The 21,947-nt window shown below is 48.6% G+C and overlaps 1 protein-coding gene across 3 annotated transcripts in view; it reads left to right on the plus strand.

Moving 5' to 3' along the window:
- Frmpd2 (FERM and PDZ domain containing 2) overlaps positions 1 to 21,947 on the plus strand; it is a 119,788-nt gene that overhangs the window by 32,196 nt on the left and 65,645 nt on the right. For all 3 annotated transcript variants that reach the window (XR_015639518.1, XM_087588909.1, NM_001432848.1), the window contains 10 exon segments: positions 1,634 to 1,699; positions 3,681 to 3,872; positions 4,127 to 4,259; positions 6,555 to 6,636; positions 7,499 to 7,634; positions 8,913 to 8,984; positions 10,307 to 10,481; positions 14,218 to 14,365; positions 14,940 to 15,078; positions 19,780 to 19,935. Coding sequence is in view for 2 of the 3 variants with exons in the window: in XM_087588909.1 (XP_087445035.1) it covers positions 1,634 to 1,699; positions 3,681 to 3,872; positions 4,127 to 4,259; positions 6,555 to 6,636; positions 7,499 to 7,634; positions 8,913 to 8,984; positions 10,307 to 10,481; positions 14,218 to 14,365; positions 14,940 to 15,078; positions 19,780 to 19,935 (1,299 nt within the window). In the remaining variant the exon portion in view is untranslated.

The raw sequence follows: 21,947 nt of genomic DNA on the forward strand, positions 1-21,947 counted from the left end.
TGAGTGCATCCAGAACCATCCCTGAGTGCATCCAGAACCATCCCTGAGTGCATCCAGAACCATCCCTGAGTGCATCCGGAACCATCCCTGAGTGCATCCAGCACCATTCCCAAGTCTAGACCAGGAGCAGGTGGCAGATGTGGGCAAGTCTCTAGCTGGGAGCCCCTTAGGCTTCCTTACCTCTCCTCATCCTCTGAGCAGGCAGATGTGTTCTTGTGCACAGAGCCAGGGTCTGCCTTCAAAAACCTTCTCCCCGGCCTTCTCTTCTCCCGTGTCACTCTGTAGACTGTATTTAGGATTTGGGATAGAGCCTTCTGGGCTCAGCTCTGCACCCAGGACATTTCAGACAGAGCTTTGGAATCCAGACAGTCCTGGGTGTGGACAGAGCCTCTGCTGTGCATCAGACTCCTGATCGGTGTGCTGCTCCACTTCTGATCAGGGTCATTGCTATGAAGATGAAGCTTGGGGACTTTCCCACACTGGATCTGGGGGTGGGGCTGGGTTTTAGGGATGCAATTTCAGATAAAGACAATAGTTTATTGGCACAAATGACATGATTCACTCCTCATTTTTATGACATGGGACTCCAAAGCCACTTGCATTCAACCCTTTGTCTGCTCCAGGAGCCATAGCTTTTACACACGGTTTACTACTTGAGGGGCTTCTCTTCCAGAGCTCTACCCATGTTAGGAACACATGTCTTTTCCTGAGAAAACAATCTTCAAGACAATGGTTATCAACCAAAAGGACATCCATTCATCTGGAGCCCACAGGTCTGGGGACAAGGACATCAGCTCTAGGTCTTGGATTCAATCCCATGTTTGAGTCTGATTCAGGCAAACCCTCATCCATTGTCGTCGTCATCATCATCATTATCACCACCACCACCACCACCACCACCATCATCATCATCATCATCACCACCACCATCATCATCATCATCAATTGGCCTGATAATGATCACTTTCATGTACTTTTGTAGTCCAATGCTCACTTTAAAAACAAGGAGCTTCAAGAAGTCTGACCACACTCTTCTTGTTATACTGTGTCGTTTTCTGACAAGATAGACGGCTTTGTTGTATGACTGACCCTATCATGTAGTCCGCAACTGGCTTTGGTTACAAGAATCAGAAAGCCCCAGATACAATATCCAACCCCACGGTTAGTCTTTAGTTACTTAAGGAGGAATTTAGGTGTGGGCAGCAGCTCAGGGATATAAACAAGGATTCAAGGTGAATTTCTTTCCATTCAACTCCTTATGCTTATTTCCACATGGTGGCAAAATGGCTGCTGTGGCCCCATATATCATGTGGTATTACATAGAGAATCAGCAGCACACGTGTGGGGCCAGTCACATGCTTCTTTTTTGCCCCAATAAAGCATCATTTTTATTTTTTTCCAGAAGTACCCTAACAGATGTTCTTTCTTACTTTTTACCAATCTTGGAGTCATAGTTACTGCTAGAAAACAAATTTCTAGCCCGCAGCGTGGGAGGCAGGAAAGGTTAAGGAGGTACAGATGGTTCTGGGCTAGCCAGATTCCCTCCCCTTCCGTGTGGAAACTGCTGCACTTGGCCTGCTGGCCTGTGGAGTCACATGCCTGACATCTAACCATGTGCTTTTCTCTTGGGCAGACGCATGTCTACTCCTTAGGGATGACTCTCTACTGGTCAGCGGGGTTTCGTGTTCCACCAAAGCAGGTCTGTACACAAGAATACATCGTATCTTCCCAGGTCATCTTTCTGGATTAGTTTAGTGGCTCTCCCCTGTGCTGGACCACACACATTGAGTGTAGATCTTACACCCTTCTGTCCAAAGCCATACATAGGCATTACAAGCCAATTGCACAACTCGTTCCCTGGCCCCTGAATCCATAAACAAACATCTCCAATACTCCAAGCAGACCTAAGCTGAGACTGGGAGTCAACCTAAGATTTACTTGTCTGCTCTGTTCAAAAGAAGTAGCAAGCTAGAGGATTTCACATGTAACAAAGACAGTTACTTATGTATTCTCTCAAATGCTTTCAGAATCAGCTCTTCCTAAAGTGAACTGCTGCCCTGCGAAATGCGTTCTGTGCTCAGTAATTGAGGTACAACGCACCCTGCAGTGTATCCTCTGAAAGAGGTTTCAGACCAGCTTGTTATTGACCATGGCAAGCCTCAAAAACATAGAAACTTTATGGGGCAAAGCATTTGCAACCGGTGAATACATGTACCATAGGCATGCATGCATTTATGTATATGGGTTCATGTGTGTCCAAACCTGCATGCATGTGTGGATGCATATGTTCATTTGGCATCATATGAGTCCTTTAAAAACCAGGACTATAAAAGCATCATTGAATTTAGTTACAGGACCATCCCTCCCCTCTCACCAATCCACCTCTCTTTCTCCCTCCCTCTCTTCTTCACCTCCCAGCTCTTAAGCAGAAAACTATTTACAACTTGCTGTGCCTGAGGTGAGACCCCCGCCCCCGCACTGGCTGCCTGCTACCCCATAATTATATATTTCAGCATCTACCAGGCAACGTGGATTCCAGGATGTGGCTTCTGCTCCTGCCTGCTGGTTCTCTGACATCCCCAGGGTTTGTCTTTGGGATGTGTGACCTGTAAACCAGTACTTGGCTTACCGTTCTGCCAGCCTCAGCTTGGACCCAGTCCTTTGGGTCCCACACTGCCATTCTGTCATAGTCCCTACTGTCACCTTTTCCTTACACACACACACACACACACACACACACACACACACACACACACACACACAGCAGTTCTTTTGTACCAGCTCACCTGTACCCCTCTGCCTTTGCAAATATGCCACCTGAAAAGTCTTTGTACCTTGTCCCTAAACCCCTGTTGTCGCTTGAGGCCTGCTTGAGGTTTACTTGTGGGATCCTGTGCTACCTGAAGCAGCTGTGCTGGGCATAGTGGCCTCTAGTGAGCTGTGTACGTACTTGAACACATTTTGCAGGGCAGCAGTTCACTTTAGGAAGAGCTGATTCTAAAATCATTAGGGAGAATACATAAGTAACTGTCTTTGTTACATACGAAAGCCTCTAGCTCGCTGTGAAGACAGGCACAGCCCAGGCTCCCTGAGAGCATAAAGGGGGTAGTTTCTCTTTGGCCTGATGTGTGTGTGTATGACACAGATTTCTAGCAATGGTGACTGTGACTGCGGCTTTTGCTGCTGCTGACTTAAATGTAAGCCACTTTAACTTAAAGGTCTGATTTGCTTGTACTCGTGCTCCAGGGGGAAATGCTCATGAGAGAACCAAATAACCATAGAAAGCAGCAGGCTCCCAGACCAGTAGTGTGTGTGTGTGTGTGTGTGTGTGTGTGTGTGTGTGTGTGTGTGTGTGGTTGTGTGTGTGTCTGACCACTGGTGTGGCCAAGTATTTGGTTCAGGTCAAGGTCCATGATGCCCGAAACAGACTTCTGGTCAGTCTACCAAGCTTGCATTCGAGCAGAAGAGCTAAGATTAGAGGGCAGCACTGTGCACTCTGGATGTAGAAACCATTGCTCAGACTCAATGACCAATCAGATGTCTCGTTCCAGAAGAAGCGAACTTGTTCTACTTGTGGTGAATGTGTTTTCTGGAGTCTCCAGGACATGTAGGCTTCAGTACCCCACAGCAGCCACTTCTCTTGGTCACGGCCACACTTCTCACCGGTGTATGCTCTGTAGCCCCTGCAGCTTCAAGAGCCTATGCACTCCCTCCTGCTGGCCATGTGTGAAGACCAGCCACGGAGACGGCGGCCACTGCAGGCGGTTCTGGAAGCCTGCCGGATTCATCAGGAAGAGGTGGCTGTGTACCCGGCCCCCGCCAGTCTCCATATCAGTCGGCTAGTGGGTTTGGTGCTGGGCACCATCTCTGAGGTCAGTTATAGAGCCCATCTTTCCCATTGGGCAGCCACTAGCTGTGTGGCGATTGGGACTTCAATCGGCTAATTAAATTAAATTGATATTAATAATATTATTAATTAAAAAATCAAATAAAAAATTTAGGAGCTTGGCGTTAGAGCACTCGTCTAGCAAAGAGTTAGTGAGCCTGACAGCGCGCTTGCGTGCGTGGGCGTGAACGTAGCCTTCTGACTTGTTGCTGGTTTGCGGCTCCCCGGATGCTCACTCAGGTGGAGAGGAGAGTTGCAGAGGAAAACGCTTGTGAGCAGCGGAACAGAAGCTGCTTTCTCAGGAGCAGGCTGCATCAGGCAGACAGTGAGAGCCCCGGATCTCGGGCCCCCGATGCTCTGCAGCCTCGGAGAGGTGAGTAAAGGCCCTCGGTGTTCCTGTTTGGACAGAGGACACTCAAGGTGACCATTCTATCGTCTCCTGCCCTGAGTGTGTGGACATCCCTGCTATGTACACAGAGCTCTCCCACACAAGTGCCTCTTTCCCAGAAAATGCCACGGGCCTGGGCCTAGAGGCACTGTGCCTAATAAAGTTTTATTAGTTGAATGGAGTTGATTGCATGCAAAATTAGGTCTTTAAATTGAAGTCTAATTGTTCAAATTGATGAGAACAGGTTAGAAAAGCAAGAAAAAGGTTTTATTTTATGTCTGAGCGTTTTGTCTGCCTGTGTGCCTGTGTACCGTGCACACGCCTGATGCCTGCGACAGCCAGAAGAGGGCATCGCCTCCCCTGGACCTGGAGTTACAGATGGTTTTGAATCACCACGTGGGGGTGCTGGGAATCGAACCCGGGGCCTCCAGAAGAGCAGTAGGTGCTCTTCACCACTGAGCCACCTCTCCAGCCCCCAAACAGGAAAAAGGTTTAAAAATGACCTTGTAAGTGGAATGATGAGCAAATAGCTCACAAAAGACTTTGTTGCTGCAGTTGCCATTACGTTGGGTATGCTGGAAGAACGCCTTTTACGATACCCTTTACACATGCCTGGCCCTGATTTCCAGCTCTCCGAACTTGACTCATACGGGAGTTACCTTTCTTGTTGCTGTGAGGTGCTAAAAGGCACAAGCACCTGAAGGGGTGGGCTTTGGTTTTGTTCACAGTTTGATGGTACAGTCCACAGTGTAGGAGCTCATGTGGCAGAAGTGACAGGCAGCTGCTGGTCACATTGCATCTGCCGTTAGGAAGCACAGAGAAATGAATACCGGCACTCAGTTCACTCGCTTCTTTTCATTTAGTCTGGGAACCCATCCCATAGAAGAGTGAGACTCCTAGTTAGAGTAGATCGTCTTATCTCAACTAAACCAAACTAGACTCCTAGTTAGAGTAGATCGTCCGAGCTCAATTAAACCAGTCTAGACTCCTAGTTAGAGTAGATCATCCCAGCTCAATTAAACAAGTCTAGACTCCTAGTTAGAATAGATCATCCTACCTCAATTAAACCAGTCTAGACTCCTAGTTAGAGTAGATCATCCCAACTCAATTAAACCAGTCTAGACTCCTAGTTAGAGTAGATCGTCCCAGCTCAATTAAACCAGTCTAGACTCCTAGTTAGAGTAGATCGTCCCAGCTCAATTAAACCAGTCTAGACTCCTAGTTAGAGTAGATCGTCTTATCTCAATTAAACCAGTCTAGACTCCTAGTTAGAGTAGATCATCCCAGCTCAATTAAACCAGTCTAGACTCCTAGTTAGAGTAGATCGTCCCAGCTCAATTAAACCAGTCTAGACTCCTAGTTAGAGTAGATCGTCCCAGCTCAATTAAACCAGTCTAGATTCCTAGTTAGAGTAGATCGTCTTATCTCAATTAAACCACTCTAGACTCCTAGTTAGAGTAGATCATCCCAGCTCAATTAAACCACTCTAGACTCCTAGTTAGAGTAAATCATCCCAGCTCAATTAAACCAGTCTAGACTCCTAGTTAGAGTAGATCGTCCTACCTCAATTAAACCAGTCTAGACTCCTAGTTAGAGTAGATCGTCCTACCTCAATTAAACCAGTCTAGACTCCTAGTTAGAGTAGATCGTCTTATCTCAATTAAACCACTCTAGACTCCTAGTTAGAGTAGATCATCCCAGCTCAATTAAACCAGTCTAGACTCCTAGTTAGAGTAGATCGTCTTATCTCAATTAAGCCAGTCTAGACTCCTAGAGTGGCTCTTCCTGTCTCAATTAAACCAAGAAGTCTCTCAAGACACGCTCAGAGCTTTGATCCCAGATTTTGTCATGCTGATCAGTGTAGCTACCACACTCTATTTACTTGTTATTTTGAAACAGTATCTCATGAGCTAGCCTTGGACTCACGATCCTCTTACCTCAGCATCTGAGTGCAGAAATTACAGGGGTGTGCCACCAAACCTATAAAGTTTATTTTTATTTAAACATTTGTTCCTTTGTTTTTTTGTTCATTGTTCTTAAATCAAGGAGCTACTTTGGTTTTTGTCATTAGTCACACTCCCCTCAAACGCTCTTCTCACCCCCCAGCCCCACTCTCTTTTCCATTTGCCGTCTGACAGCATAGACTCAGAGACATCTAGTAGTTTCACCAAGCCCACACAGCTGATCGGTTGTGCTGGTATCCACAGTCTGGGCTGCTTGCCCTATACAGCCAGGTTGTTTGCTTGCACCACCCCTCTGCCCACTGTGCTGTTTGGTTAGTTTCAGGGCGAAGCACAGAGACACAGAGTTCCTTGGAGCGATGCTGGAGCACCACAGCGCACAGTCGTAGCGGCTTTAACAGGTGAGTCTCCCACTACTGTGCACTGTGAGCTTGGTGGGGGAGCCTGCATACCCTGCCTCTTTGCTGCTTAGTGATGCTCTTCAGAGAATGACGTTAGTAAGAAGCCAGGGTACATGGGGCCTCCTAACAACTGTGTCGTCAGGGACCCCCATATCTCCTGGGAACCCCATTCAGGCTCAGACATGGAGCATGAGCCTTGGTGGTTTTGTGGTGCCCCCCAGGCCCGTCCTGCCCGCTACATAGCAAACAACCACAGGGCACAGTGGCTACAGACCACAGCTTCTCAGAGCTCAGATCCATGGCTTGGTGATTTCAGTGAGGACTAGCCAGTTCACCCAGCCTCTCTGACTGCCTTCTGCGACCAACTGAAAGCTGTAGAGGCTTCACTATTGGGGAGTGGATTTGTTACCCCAGCACCCCCACAAGTACATTGCATACTGTGCACACTGTGATGGCTTCAGCCCCTCGGGCTGATAGGAGTATTTTTAGCTCCACTGTATCACAGGACCCCTCTTGCATGTGTGGTTGGTCTGCGGTAGGTGATGCATGCCTGTTTATTGTCAAAACAGTTTAAATGTCTAAAGTTTCCAAATCAAGGTCATAGCCATGACTCTTTAGGGAACTTTGGGACCTTGGGGTCATAGTGGGCACAGAGACAGAATCTTGGGGTAGGGGTTAAGTTGATGTGGCTGTACTTCCCCACCCTATGGCTGTATAGTCTCGGCTTCTGAAGGTCTCAGCTTTACCAACAGAAGAGGCTATGTAACCTCTCATGAGATGGGGGATAACAGGAGGTGGCAGCTGAATCTGTCACAGAACAGATGCATCACTAAGCGTGTCACCTGTCCTCACCCCTGGCCAGCACATTTGCAGGTGCAGGTCCCTGTGACTGTGAGGAAGGTCCACGGTGTGGCTCGGGGCCTATGCTCTTGGCAGAAGCAGAAAGCTCAAAGCCAGCAACCTCTTCTCCAAGGAATTTTCTGCACAGAAAGGGAAAGGTAAGCAAAGGGGGCTGGAGCTGGAGGACACTGTCAAGAATGGTCCCAGCTGGGACCCGTAATGCAGAGGGGCAGAGGGCCTCAGGGCTTAGGGACCTTGGGGTGGGGTTCATAGACCTGAGCCGACAGAAACCTGAACCCTGCCACTCGAAGCTAGGTCTCATTCAGTCCTGCCTCCCTGGCTATACAGTAGATGCTGCTTATGAAGTGAGGTTGGTTTCAGGTCCACTTCTGCAGTTTGAGGCCATGCGTGTGTAGAGCAATAGCACAGGATGGCTCAGAGGAGAGCTGCCGTGGTAGCTGGCCCTTGTCAGAGGCCCTTTGGGCAGGCAAAATGAAGGGACATGCCTGGAACTGCAAGGTGGCTAGAAAGAAGTGAGTCTTATTTCTTGTTGGGTGCGTGCGTGTGTGTGTGTGTGTGTGTGTGTGTGTGTGTGTGTGTGTGTGTGTGTGTTAGGAATGGAAAAATACAGGGGATTGAGGCCAGAGAGCAGCCTCACCAACCTGCCAAGTCTTGAAGGCCAGGCTAATGGGGCCTGCAGGTAAGGGTTGTTTCTGTTGATTTTTCAGAGGCAGGTGAAGAACTCTGCTGAGGGCTAGTTAGCTTGTTGAGGTCAGTTTTAGGGGTCCCATTCAACTGCTCACCAACTTGGTTTTTGAGGTAAGGTCTCTCACTGAACCTGGAACTCACCAAATTCAGTTAGACTGCCTGACCAGTAAGCCCCAGGGAGCCTTTTGTCCCCACATCCCCAGGGCTGGGTTGATAGGTGTATGGCACTGTGTCTGCCTGGCTTTTGCATGAGTCTGGGGGACTGAGCTCAAGTACTCAAGTAGTACTTGGCCTTGGCACTTTTAACGGCCAAACACCTCCTCAGCTCTTGACTTTCTTGAAGGTTTTTTGTTTGAGGCAGGGTCTTCCTGTGCAGCTCATCAGACTTCTGATGCTTCTCTTTCAACATCCCGAGTACTGGGATTACAGGTGTGAGCCTCTGCTCCCAGCTTGTTTCAGACTTTCCATACACATGAAGATTACGTAATTCAGTACGGATGTTAGCCTCTACTGAAGCACCCAGGAGAGTCAGCGTGCTCCTCCACCTCACTCTTAGGCCTCTGTTGAGATGGACGGTGGCGGGCTCTGCCCATGGCACCACTGTCTTGCTGGAACCTGTTTCCTTGGGGGTGGGTGTCACTGGGAGGCCGAGGGCTGTAGAAGGCAGAGAGAGATGAGCTCCAGGCCTATCTTCTTCTACCTTTGATTATTCTGGGTTTTTTTCTCAGTTCTCCAGACCGGAGTTCATCCTGTTGGCTGCAGAGGCCCCTGTGACCCTACATTTGCCTGGATCCATTGTGGTAACTACTGGTTAGACTGGGGGGGGGGGATGGGAAAGCATCCACAAGCTGAACAGACTCGAGGCTCACCTTGGTTTAAATGGGGCCCATTCTGAGGACAAATTGGTAGCCTCTCCGTGCTACCACCATGAACCTCTGTGTGTCTCTGCTTCTCTTCCTTCCATCTCTGCTCATGCTGCCTTTTCAAATCGGTGTAAAGTATTCTTTTCGTCCCTTCATCTTCCTGCATCTATCCTGTCCCTCCAGATCCCTGCCAGGGCATAGCCACCATACTCCTGCCTTTCATTCTCCCTCAGGAGAGGAGCTCCTTGTGACTCCCTGTCCTCTCACCCTCACTCCCAGTTCAGCCTTCCTCTCACTCAGCACAGATGCCGTGGAGAATCTCCACGGATGGGTCCTCTGCCAGGCCCGGCCCTGTATACTGTGTCAGACAAAGTCCTTTCCGTGTGAAGCCTACAGTCTGGGAGAAGGAAAAGAGAAACAAATGCATAACAGAAAAGCATGCCAGGTAGCAATTCGTGCTTTAAAAAACGCGAGAAGACATGTCCGTGTGGGGGAGGGTAGAGAAAAATAGGTAAGGATGAGGAAAAACTGCTCCTTTACCCAGAGAAGTGCTCTGAGGTGCTAAGAAGGGAAGGAGAAAGGCATGGGAGGGGGTAGGGAAAGGGCCTGACAGACAGCATTATTTGGGTGTGCTATCCAGCTTAGCCCAGTACAGGCCCTTATGGCAGGGGCCATAAGGCTCTCAGCTAAAGTTGAACATTTGGTAGGATGATCTTTCCAATTTCCATCCTCCTAGAGCCAAGGTGTCTGTCTGGCCAGGCCTGTCTGGCAATGCTGCCTTTTGGCTCTTTGGCCTTCTGGAGGCAGGGCTGTGGGAAGGCCGGGATGGTGTCCTTCTTTTCCCAGGTTCCTATGTCACCACCATGCCTGTCTATCTTCTCCATAGCTCAGAGCAGTGCGATGAACACTAGGAAAGCCTCTCCTGGCTCAGTCAGGGGTTCACGACTCATGGACGGGTCTGAAGAAAAGCCGGGGAAACATGAGATCAGTCTTATCTCATGTTGCTCACCTCAGAGATTCCTTAGACCTGACTTGGGGTCAGGTCTGCCATAACCAACTGCGCAAGCCTGGAAAAGTCTCTCGTTGTCTCTAAGCCTCAGGTTTTCATCTGCTCATAGGGAGCAGAACTCCACTCATTCCACAGGCAGTTAGACAGTTAATGAGGCATTGCGTGGAGCTCACACAGCCTGGTGACTGCCCTGGCTAAAGACTCACCACCTCAGCTTAATTGTGAGCACTGATGCTGTTACTGCTTTCAGACCAAAAAAGGGAAATCCTACTTGGCTCTCAGAGACCTCCGTGTGCTCTTGCTGAACGGACAGTGTCTGGAGGTGAAGTGTGATGTGGAGTCCACGGCAGGAGCCGTCTTCAATGCCGTCATGTCCTTCGCCAACCTTGGGGAGACCACATACTTTGGCTTGGCTTACGTGAAAGGTAGGTGCTTCCTGATCGCACTAGTGACCTGAGCTTCCGGAAACCCAGGCACATGGGTTCCTTCTGAACAGCTACTTGATCCTGGGACAGCTTACTTTGTTTACCTTGACATGGGTTAGCATTGGGAAGAGGGGCATTTTGGGTACCTGTGTGAGAAGCATGGAGTGAAGCACTGTCATGGAAACATGGCGGTAGGACATGTGTTGGTGGCTGGCCAGGACTGGCCAGTTGCTGTGCATGCTCCAAAGGCAGACAGACAAACATTAGAGATATTTCTAAATTATCTGGGATGCTGCTGGCATTTTGCACCTTGATCCCAAAGATCCCAAGCTAATCTTTCCTGAGAGAATGGTTTGCTTGGTTCTTTCCAAGCCTTTTTTTTCTCACGAGGGGCCTTTCTGCTTGTGAGCTCTTAGTGTAGCACAATGGCGCTCTCGGCAGTGTCCTTGTCTCTCCAGGGTTCTCCTCAGAACTCTTCCACAAGATCTCAACTTCCAAACAGACAGGACAGCCATTTTATGCTGTTACATAGGTCATGACCACTGAACTTTAACCTTTGTGACAAAGGAAAGCAGTTTTAGGAAACATTGTATTCTTCTTCAGTGCCTGCTGTGTAACAAAAACTATTCAAAGATCTGAATAGTAACTTTATTTTTGAAAACATTTTAATTAAAATATAGAGTCACAATATCTCATCCCCTTCCACTCCAGCCATGCTCCACCTCTCAAATGCACAGCCTCGTATTTGTCAGTATTGCTGTGTGTGCTTGTAAGGTGTGCACAGACACAAATGCAACCTGTTGGGTCTGTGTAGTGTTTAGTGATGCTTGTGTGTGTGTGTGTTTTCAAGGATGACACTCGGCATTGGATAACTAATCAGAGAGCTCATCTCTGGGTAAAACGAATTCTTGTCTTGTCATCTAGGGTGAGAGCCTCCCGAGACGGCCCCATCCACGCTGGTATGCCCATTGGCACTGTTGCTGTTCAGACCTTGTTTAGGCAGCTAATACGGTTGAGATTTCATGGGTATAGCTTTCCTGTCATATCTGAAAAACAATCTTGCAGCAGGCTTCCTGGTCTTCTGGCTTTTACAGTCTCTCCACTCCCTCTCCTGCCTTGTTCCTGGAACTTAGTATAGGGGTTAGGTTGTAGGCATAGCAACAGGAGTTGGGTGCTCCATAGTCAGGTGTCCTCTGCATTTGACCAGTAGTGACTTTCTGTCATGGACTCTGTCTTCTGTGAAAGAAGCTTCGGTGATGAGGGGTGAAAGCTACATTGACTGGGCAGCCCTCAGAAAACAACTGCGTTATATTGATGTGAAATGTACAATGTTAAGTGGAAACCAGGGTGTGGGCGATGGCCTGTTGGTAGGTAATGTGCCTACCTTGTGATTGGGTGGGTTGGAGGAGGGGAGGAGGGACTTGGAGTTGGATTGTCAGGACTCAGGTACCAAAAAATCTAAGTGTGATGGTGTATCTTTGGAATCCCAGTGGTAGTGAGGCAGAGATAGGCAGATCCCTGGGGATTGTTGGCCTGCCAGTCAAACCTACCTGGCAAGTTCCAGGCCACATAGAGTCCCTACCTCAATAAAAATGCTGGATGGTGCTGGAGTTATGACATTAAAGACTGTCCTCTGGCCTCCACAGGCACATGCATTCATGTGCTCCTATGTATACATGAACATGCACACACATGTTCAAAATACTAAATGAGCAGGTAAGTAAAATCTAAGTGAATACACCCCCTACCCTCCAGTCCAGGAGGTGATTATAAACCCTTCTTACGGGGATGAGTCCTCAGTTTCTGGAGCTGCTTAGTGGGGGGCCTCCTGGGGAAATCATGGATCTGCAGAGAGACCATCTTGAGAGGGTTTGCTGGAAAGACTGTATCGGGATTTCATTTTCCCTTGGAGAACATCCAACTTGAAGGAAAGAGAGCATGGCATGGGGAATCAAGTTCTGCAGCAAGGGTGGAGGGCTGGGGTTGTGGGATGATGGCCATCAGCAGCGAAGGCGGAAGGCTGGGGTGATGGGGTGATGGCTGTTAGAGGTACCTAGATATCTACCTACCTTTCCACACATACCTGCCCAGGCAGAAAAGGCTGGCGGCTAATTTAAAAGCCCTACCTTCTAACTGTGGTGGGAGTCCTACCCTAGACAAGCCACTGTCCTATATGCTGGGGTTGGAGGGTGGAGCTTGGAATCTACAGAGGGTCAGGCAAAGGTAGACCTACAGGAATCCTGGGAGTTGCCCAGTTTGTTTGAGAGCAGCCTTTTTTTTTTTTTTTTTTTTTTTTTTTTTTTTTTTTTGTATAGAATAGAGTTTATTCAGGGCAGGACATGAAGAGAAGGGGGAAGGGTAATGGGGAGAGAAGGGACAAAGGGGGAGAGGGGAAGAGCAAGAAATCAAGAGCCTGAGAGCAGTTTTTAAAGGAGCAGAAGGATGGAGAGAGTGTTCGGCGGTTCCGGCTGACCCAGCCTTCGATCTAGATGGGCTGGAGGATTCGCTCTGCAGGACCTGAAGAGCTGAGCTGCAACCTGAGACTGTTCTTTTCTCTGCCTTGGTCACTTTGGACTGTTACAACAAAGTGCCATGCCTGGGTGGCTTAGACAGGAGCCTTTCCCCTTGAAGTCGGGATCTTGAGGTCTAAGGTCAAAGTGACAGCTGACGTCACTATTTGTAGGGATCTGCTTTCTGGTTCCCAGAGGAAATCCGTCTCATTGAATCCTTACATGGAAGAGAGAAAGAGTGATAAAGGGAAGGAAGGAGACACGCATGTGCACACGCATGCACACGCACACACATGCACATGCAAATACACACACATACATGCACATGTGTGCTTGCATGTGCGTGCGCGCGTGCGCACACACACATGCACACACACACACACGGGAAGGAGCAGCAGAGGGAGAGGGAGAGGAGAGGGGGAGGGGAAGAGGGAGAGGGAGAGGAGAGGGGGAGGGGAAGAGGGAGAGGGGGAGAGGGAGAGGGAGAGGGAGAGGGGGAGGGGGAGGGGGAGGGGGAGGGAGAGTGAACCTCGGGTCTGAATACCATTACTCTGGATGCTTGGCTTACTGGATGAGTTGGAGGAGTGCAAACACCTAGTAGGTAATGTGTCTGTTCCTGGGAGGTGCAAGGTGGTCCCATTGATGCAGAAAGACCTGGTATGTGGCAGGAACTTCATACTTCATTTATTTGTCTCAGATGACATCTGAGGCCCAGATGCTAAGTGGCAGCTTTGTCATAAATACAGTCACCACTGAGCATCCACAGGGAATGGATTCTAGGACTTAAGCAGACCCCCAAATCCACAGAAGTTCATAAGTAAGATGAGGTGGTGTGTGCATGTACTGTGTTCACTCCCCTGTGCCTCGTGAGCACACAGAAGGCCTAATTCAAGGTGTGTCATACTGTACAGCATAGGGGATAATGACAAAAGGGTCCTTACACATTTGGTATACGCAAAATAAATATTTCGGTACGCAGTGAGTTGCATCTGCAGGCTCAAAGGCTGTGCATATGGTGGGCTGGCTGTAATTGTGTCTGTTTGATTGTTTCCCATTGCCTCCTACTCTCGGCTCCTGTAGACCATATGAGTCCCCTGTTACCAGATGGAGAAGGGTGTTCTACACCAATGCAGCTTATACTCTCCCCCTCTGAGCAGAGCGTAAGGGATGGGTCTGAGGGTGGGCCACTCCCTACTGATTCTTCCTCCAAACTGTTTCCATCTCAGGTGAAGAGTTCTTTTTCCTGGAGCCCAACACCAGATTGTGCAAAGTTGCCCCAGAAGGCTGGAGAGAGCAGCAGCCGAAAAGTTCCGTGGACACTTTAACACTCTTTCTGCGGATAAAGTTTTTCGTCAGTCACTATGGGCTGCTCCGGTGAGTGCCACAGTCTGTTCCTGGGACCGTTTAAAGGTTTATGCCTGTCCAGACTGGCACTGCAGGTAGTGGATAGGCAGAGGCAGGGCTGAGGGATGATAGATTACATATTACGTATAAAGGTCACTTCCTGTCCATGGGATTCTGATGTAATAGAATTAAGAGGAAAACTAGTCTTTTAGAGGCAGACTCTAATCAAAAGGAGAGATTGCTCCCTGTATTCCAAACACAGCCTACTTGCCATCAAAGATCTCCTTGCTGTAAGTCCCCACTGTGCCTTCATAGCTCAGGGTGGGGGTTCCACGGTAGGCATTGACATGAGCTTTCTAGAGACACTACCTAACTTCGTATCAGTTTTATACCCACCTGAACTACACCCTCATGAGCGCTGGTTGAAGTATCTGGTATAGAGAAGCCCTCATCAGGAGGCAGGGTGTGGGTGGGTGAACCCACACGGATCCCTCTGGCTGTGTTCTCTGGGTTCTGCTGGGTTGTATCCATTTTTCTCAGACTGTGTGTCACATTCCTGGCTCTCGGCACCCAGGCTGTCTTTATCCCTGTGTTCCTTTGCTAGGCACAGCCTGACGAGGCATCAGTTTTACCTGCAGCTCCGGAAAGACATTTTAGAAGAGAGGCTGTATTGCAACGATGAGACGCTGCTGCAACTGGGGGTCCTTGCCCTGCAGGCTGAGTTTGGCAGCTATCCTAAGGAGGTAGGGTGGTGCCTGGGGCCGTAGGATAGAATCACTAGAAAGGTGATTATGGGAGGCAGAGGCTGTGAAGAATAGAGAGGCTTTGCTTTCTGAAAAGAGTTGTCAGCATCTATAACTGAGACTGGGGTAAACTCTATCCATTCACCACCTACATACCCGTTCACTAATCAAACAAGCTGAACACAGTAAGCCTGTGTTCTGGGTCATATAAGGATAAACATATCAAGTTCATACATCGTAATGGAGTTCTAATCTAGTGACTCCCTTGCTCCATCAGTCAGCTGTGCTACTATAATGAAATACCTTCAAAAGCTAACTTATAAAGAGAAAAGGTTTATTTAGCACAAAGGTTTAGAGGCTTAAAGTCCCAGATTGAGCTACCCCATTGGTCTGGTCTCTGATGAGGGTGCTGGGTATCAGTGCCTCCTAGTAGAAGCACATGTCAGGGGGAACTCACAATGCAAAATGGGAAGTCAGGGGGAGAGAGACTGAGGTCCCATGGTCCCTTCTGAAGAGAAGCCTCCAGTGACCTAAGGACTGCCACATGTTCTTCCATGAAAGCTCCATCATTTCCCAATAACGTCTTACTGCAGATCAAGACTAGCCACACTAGAGCCTTGGGGATCCCCCAGACCAAAGCCACGCCATGGCAATGTATACTCTTCCTGAGTTTCTATCACTGCCATCACCAATAGTAATAGCCAATCTTTATTAAGAGATCACTTGATCTGCCATTGACCTGAACATCTAACTCATGTGGATATTGTGAAGTTGACATTGCCTATTCTAGATGGACACTCTGTCTAAGGGTTAAAGTCTAAACTTGAGTCTAAGTGTGTTATCAGTCAGCGGCATTTTACTGAGAGGCACGTCCTCTCAAACAGTGGCTCTTGGTGGCCATAATAGCCTCTTGTCATAGCAGCTGAATCATATATAAGTAAGGGTATGGATCTTGGCAGTGGGGAAGTGGGGAGGGTCTGGGGAAGTTGGGGGAGGGGAACTGCAATCAGAATATATTGTATGGAAAAACTCTATCTTCAATAACTGTATGTCAACAGGCTTTATTTTTAGAGCAGTTTTAGCTTTATGGTAAGATCAAGTTGGAGGTGCAGAGATTTCCCGCCTTCACTGTATTATAGTCTTCCTCGCCAAACAATATAACTATCCTGCCATATTTATTACAACCGACCAACCTGTTCTGACACATTGCTATCACCTAGAATCCAGAGCTGTGCCTGACTTTCTGTGTGCGAGTACTTCAAGCAGCACTAGGGGAGTGCACTAGAGTTCCACTGGCTTACAAGGCGGAAAGACGTATTTGGCTCATGGTTTCAGAGTTTTGAATCCATGATCATCGGCTCTGTCACTTTGGGATGTGGTGACATAGGAAATCATGATAGAAGTGAATGCTGAAGGCCGTTCACTTTAAGGCAAGCAGGAAGGATAGGGGAGGAGTCTGGGGTCTCAGTATCTCAAGGGAGATTTTAGTCTTTAGTGACCCAACTCCTCTCACATAACCTCTTAATAACCTCTCAACCTTCCTCATGCTGCTACCCTTTAATACAGTTCCTCGTGCTTTCCCTGAGCCCAAACATAAAGTTATTCTTGTTGCCTCTTCATAAATGTGGTCTTGCTACTCTTATGAATCACAATGTCAACATCTGACATGCATGGCATCTGATATGTGACCCCTGTGGAAGGGTCATTCAACCCCAAAGGAGTAGAGATCCACAATCGGGAGCCACTGTTTTTAAAAGTTCCACTTCCCTTTTAATAGCATCAAGGGCTTTGAGATCTTATGGACTCCAGGGAACATTTAACATTCCAAAGACAGCAAGGAGGCTTCAAAGAGGGACAGCTCCTCTCTGTGTTGTTGCTGGGAAAGAGGAAGAGGCTTTGGGCATTTCATGAAGTGATGGGGCTGGCTAGGTGCCCCCCCCCCGTCATACTTGGGGTGACCTTGTCTTACTAAGGGGCATATATTTTCTTTGGTAAGTGTTTCTGGTGGAGGTGAGAACTGAAAGCTGCTCTCCAGAAAGAAGGGAGCCCCTGCGGAATTTTAAGCAGGGAAGCAACATGATTGCATTTGCATTTTAAAGAGGGAGACAAAGGCAATTTAGTATAAAAATAAATCTCCTTAATCACGCCATCACAGCAGAACAGCGTTCCATGGGCACTGAGTACTCCCGCCCGCCCGCCTGATCACACGTGGGGATTTTATATCGTGGTAGACATTGCTGCACTCCAGCTGTGCTCTGCCCTCTCATGATTTGTAGCCTTCCTGAGCACGCCACGGAGCTGGAGCGCTTGCCCATTATGACTCCACAGGGCTGGGGCTTCCTCCACGTATCCAGTCCCCTGTTGGGCATTCCCATGACAGTGCCATGTAAGGGACACTTACTATCATCATCACACCAGCTGCATCTGAATACTCTGTTTTATAGAGGCCATGAAGATAGAAGTACTTGTGCGCAGAACTTTCTGGGTTCACGTTGACATCTTTTCTTAGAGATGTTTTTAGCAAGAAGTGCAGGGACAAAGATCCTGTGTGACTTCCCCCTCCCTAAATGTTTGATTAACATAATTTTTTTTTATTTTTAGGACATGTGTTAGTCAGTTTTCTGTTGCTCTGGCAGAATGCCTGAGGTAACCCATTAGGGGAAACAAGCTTTATTTTGGTGTCACAGACTTGGGTTTGTGTTTGCAGGTTCCCTTGCTTTAGGTAGGCCTCGGTGAGGCAGCAAATGTCAGGGACAGAGCAGAGCAAAACCCATGGTAACCAGAAGCAAAATGGCTGAAAGAAGGGAAGGGGCTGGGTCCTGGTGGCAAGGCAAACATTTAAGGATCCCTCCCTTCCACTGGCTCCAACTTCCTGAGCATCTCCCACCAGAGCCACTTGCTGGTGACAGCCTTTAGCATATGGACCTCTGGGACACTTCAGAGCAGTTAGGTTGACAGCAATGCTGAATGGCAGGAAGGAGTGTAGAGATTTGCTGTGCCAATAACTCCTCTCACCACACAGTTTCCCCTGCGAACAATATAATTTTGTACCAGAAGGCCCATTTGTTTTGATGAACCAATGCCAACAGATGGTCATCTGTTCGCACGGGGTTCACTCCTGGCACCATGTACTATATGGGTTTTGACAAATACATAATGGCATGTGCCACCATTCTCGTGTCGTACAGTCTCATTGCTCTAGAAACCATTAGTTCTCCTTATTGGTGCTCTGCCTGTCTGTCCCCCTGACGACCTCTCATCTCTTCAGTGTATCTGTAGCAGGAGGTCTCGTGTTCGGAGACAGTATGCAACCTTTCGAATGGGTTATGTCATTTAGTCACACGCATTTAAACACCTTCTTGCCTTTTCCTTGTTAGCGCGTCTCTTTTTAGGGCCGAATAGTATGCCATTGCCCAGATGGACTATGCTGTTTTCACTTGCTCCCTGGACAGCTTTTGCTTAAAACTGCTATGAGCAACCACACGCAGTTATTTGGTTAGATCCCATGCTGGGCAGCTAACCCAGGGCCTCCTACGACATGCTGGGTGAGCACTGTTCTCCTGAGCTACACTCTTGGCTCCGTGGAAGGTTTTTCTGTGGATGTAGGTCTTCATGTCTTTGGGGTTGATTGCCAAGCCCTCAGTTAGAGCCTGCTGAGTATCGTGAGAAGCTGACCAATTGTCTTCCAAAGGGGCTGCACCACTTTCCGTTCCCACCCGTAATAAAGGTGGATCCCTGTTGCTTCGGTGCAGGCAGCACTTGGTGTCATCAGGGTTCTGAATTTTGGCCGATCTAATGTGATTTTATTTTAATGCACTAGAGCACTGAGAAGTTTTTCTTTTCTTTTCCTCTCTCTCTCTCTCTCTCTCTCTCTCTCTCTCTCTCTCTCTCACATGTGTGTGTGTGCGTGTGTCTGTCTGTCTGTCTGTCTGTGATCTGATCCCTGACACAGTCTGGGTCACCTGGAAAATTTGGGATTCTCAGTCTATGACCACATGTAGATAGGCCTGTGGCACAGCATGAATGTGGGGTGCAGTGAGCATGGTGGTATGCCCTTCTGAACCTCGTCAGACTGGCTAAGTCACCCTCCAAATAGAGGTCAGATTCACCCAGCTCCCAGCTTCCCCCTTCAGGATAACTACCATCAAAGCTTGGGGGACAATGGCTGGCAAAAGGTGCTTCCGGTCACGATAGATGGAATCAGAAATATTTAAGTAAGTGCTCCCCACTCCCTGCTCCTGCCTTATTCATGTTTTTTGGCAGTGGACCTGGAGATGGTATCTTCATGAACTGCACCATTCTTCTGTTTGTCCCTAAGTCTGGGTCAAGAGAACCCAGTACTAGGGACTAAATAACATGAACCATCTAGTCTCTCCTGAGGGGCTGCAGTCTCGGTTTCCTAAGCTTCAGACCTGGGGGAGGCTGAGGTCAGGGGTGGGGATGGCAAGAGGGACCTGGTCTCCCCAGACATGGTTCTACATAGAGATGATGTTATATGTGTCATAGCTGTTCTATATAGAGATGACGTCATAGCTGAGACTTCCTTACTGTTTGTCCCCACTTCTAATATAAAACCCAACACTATGTCCCTGGGCACCTTGTCCCAAATTTTTGGGACTGTGGTATCGCACACATTTCCCTTCCATTCACAACTGTCTGAAAGACCTCCAGACTAATCTTTCTTCTGCTTGTCCTTCCCAGCAGGTGGAGGGTGAAACATACTTCCAAATCCAAGATTACATCCCGGCAAGGCTTATTGAGCGGATGACAGCAATCCGGGTCCAAGTAGAAGTCTCAGAAATGCACCGACTCAGTCCTGCACCACAGGGAGAGGATGCTGAGCTGGAGTTCTTAGAGGTGAGGGCCTCTGGGGTCTTGAGAGAGGTATTGGTGTCAGGAAACGTCGGCAGTGATTCTCTCTGGTCCAGCTAGGCGTGCGGGTTCAGGCAAAGGGGAGAGAACTCGGGCAGGGAGGGGGACACTGCTTTCTGCTTGTGCTGCTCCTTTCAGTCACTGCTGCTGTGGTAGCTCCAGCTAGGCTGAGCCTAGCCAGCAGGAGACTGACTAGCTGGCGAGGGGTGCGGGGGGAGCTTCTGGTGGCGATTTTGAGAGACCAAAGCGGTGGTGTTACAACTCTTATGACGGAAGCTCTCAGACGATGGAATAATTCCTGCACACCTTTAATGCTTCTGAACAGGATTCTTAAATGCAGTTTTTGCATGAGTCCCTGTCTGACAGCAGGTACTTCCTATTGGTTTGACCCGAGAGCTTGGGAAGACCTTATCTGCATATTTGGGGGCGTGGTCCTGCGTCTGCGTCTGATCTGTCTTGAGCCTACGTGATCTGTGGTCTCAGCCTCACCTGTGGAGGAAGGGCTTGGGGCATTGCCCTATGTGACTGATCTGTCTCGAACTTCTCTTCAGGGGGTTGTGGCGGGGGGGGGGGGGAGGCTGTAGCTACGTGAAAAGGGGCTGATCTCCTTTTCCTGACTGGAAATGCTCCTGCCATCCTTTTTAGGGTTTCCCGGAATTTGACCTATCTCGACCAGAAATCAGGGTACCTTTCACAGCCTGCCTCCGTCTTACAAGCCTAAGGCTGAAGGCTTTTTTGTTTGTTTGTTTGCTTGCTTTTTGTTATTTTTGTTTGTTTGTTTTGACAGAAAGCACTGAGCAGATTTTGATCATTTGAACGCAACGTTCATTCACTTTGAGACATACACTGGCTCCTACCACTCCCTTTGGTGGCCTGACACAGTGACTAACTCATAGGCTGCCTGTTCTCGGTACAGAGTGTGGAAGAGGAGGAGCTTTGCACCCACACGAAGCATCTGTACCACGCACAGCGTGAGTTCAGTCAGTCTTCTCCCAAATATGAAGACAGCATTTCCCTGCCACGATACCTCGGAGAGTGAAACACACTTACATTTCGATACATTCGCACTTCCGTATGCATTTTCATACGTTTATATGCGTATGCATTTAAAATGGGCACATATTACTTAAGTCCTTCTATGTAACTCTGCATTGCACAAGAATTGAAAGCTTACTTTGAGTCAACACACGCTCTCCCTCAGCACTGTATTCCTTGCCTTATAAATAGTTCCAACATGCAGTACTGCGTTTAGTATTTTTCTGATTCTATCGTTGGCTGTATTTCCATTGCATTCATTAGGGGCAGAATGCCACCTGTGGGGTCCCACAGGTATTGGCAGTGCTCAGTTCAACCACTGACGCTGCATACTGTGGAAGCATCTTGTACCCCTCCTAGATATTTCTTACCCCTCTAACCAGGATGTCAATACCAGGAGAACCCCAGAGCCGCAGAGATAACACATAGCCGCTGTACCACCACTAGATATTTAATTATAGCTCCCCGAGGCTCTTCTTTTCATAAAAAAGAGGAAATCATTCCCAGGTGGCTGCCACGGATGCTCTACGCTGCCAATTCATTTCCTCCCACTGGCAGCAGACTTGGCAGCGGCCCAGGGTGGGCACTACTAAACTCCACCCTCAGTCTGGCAGGTCCACAGCTGTGTGAGGGTGTGAATCCCTGAACGACCTGTTCAAGGTTAACCCACTGCTTTCCAGGGTCCCGAGTGCTGGGCTGTTCCAGCTCAGCTCGGGATTGGGTGCTGTGGAAACAACTCCAGTTGCTTGTTGGAATCACACGGGTTAAATCCCATGGTTTCCTTCTCTGCGTGCGTTCGAATGGATGCATCCTGAGGTGCTGCGTATGTTTTGTTGTTCACTGCCTGGGAGGTGGCAGGACAGCAAGGGACAGTTAGGATGGCTTGGTTCCAATCTCACTTTGTTCTCTGCTGCTTGGGGGAACAGGAAACTGTGGTGGAAGGGTTGAGGAAGGGTACCGTG

This window comes from Rattus norvegicus, chromosome 16 (assembly GCF_021556685.1).
Source record: "Rattus norvegicus strain SHRSP/BbbUtx chromosome 16, alternate assembly SHRSP_T2T, whole genome shotgun sequence".
NCBI lineage: Eukaryota > Metazoa > Chordata > Mammalia > Rodentia > Muridae > Rattus > Rattus norvegicus.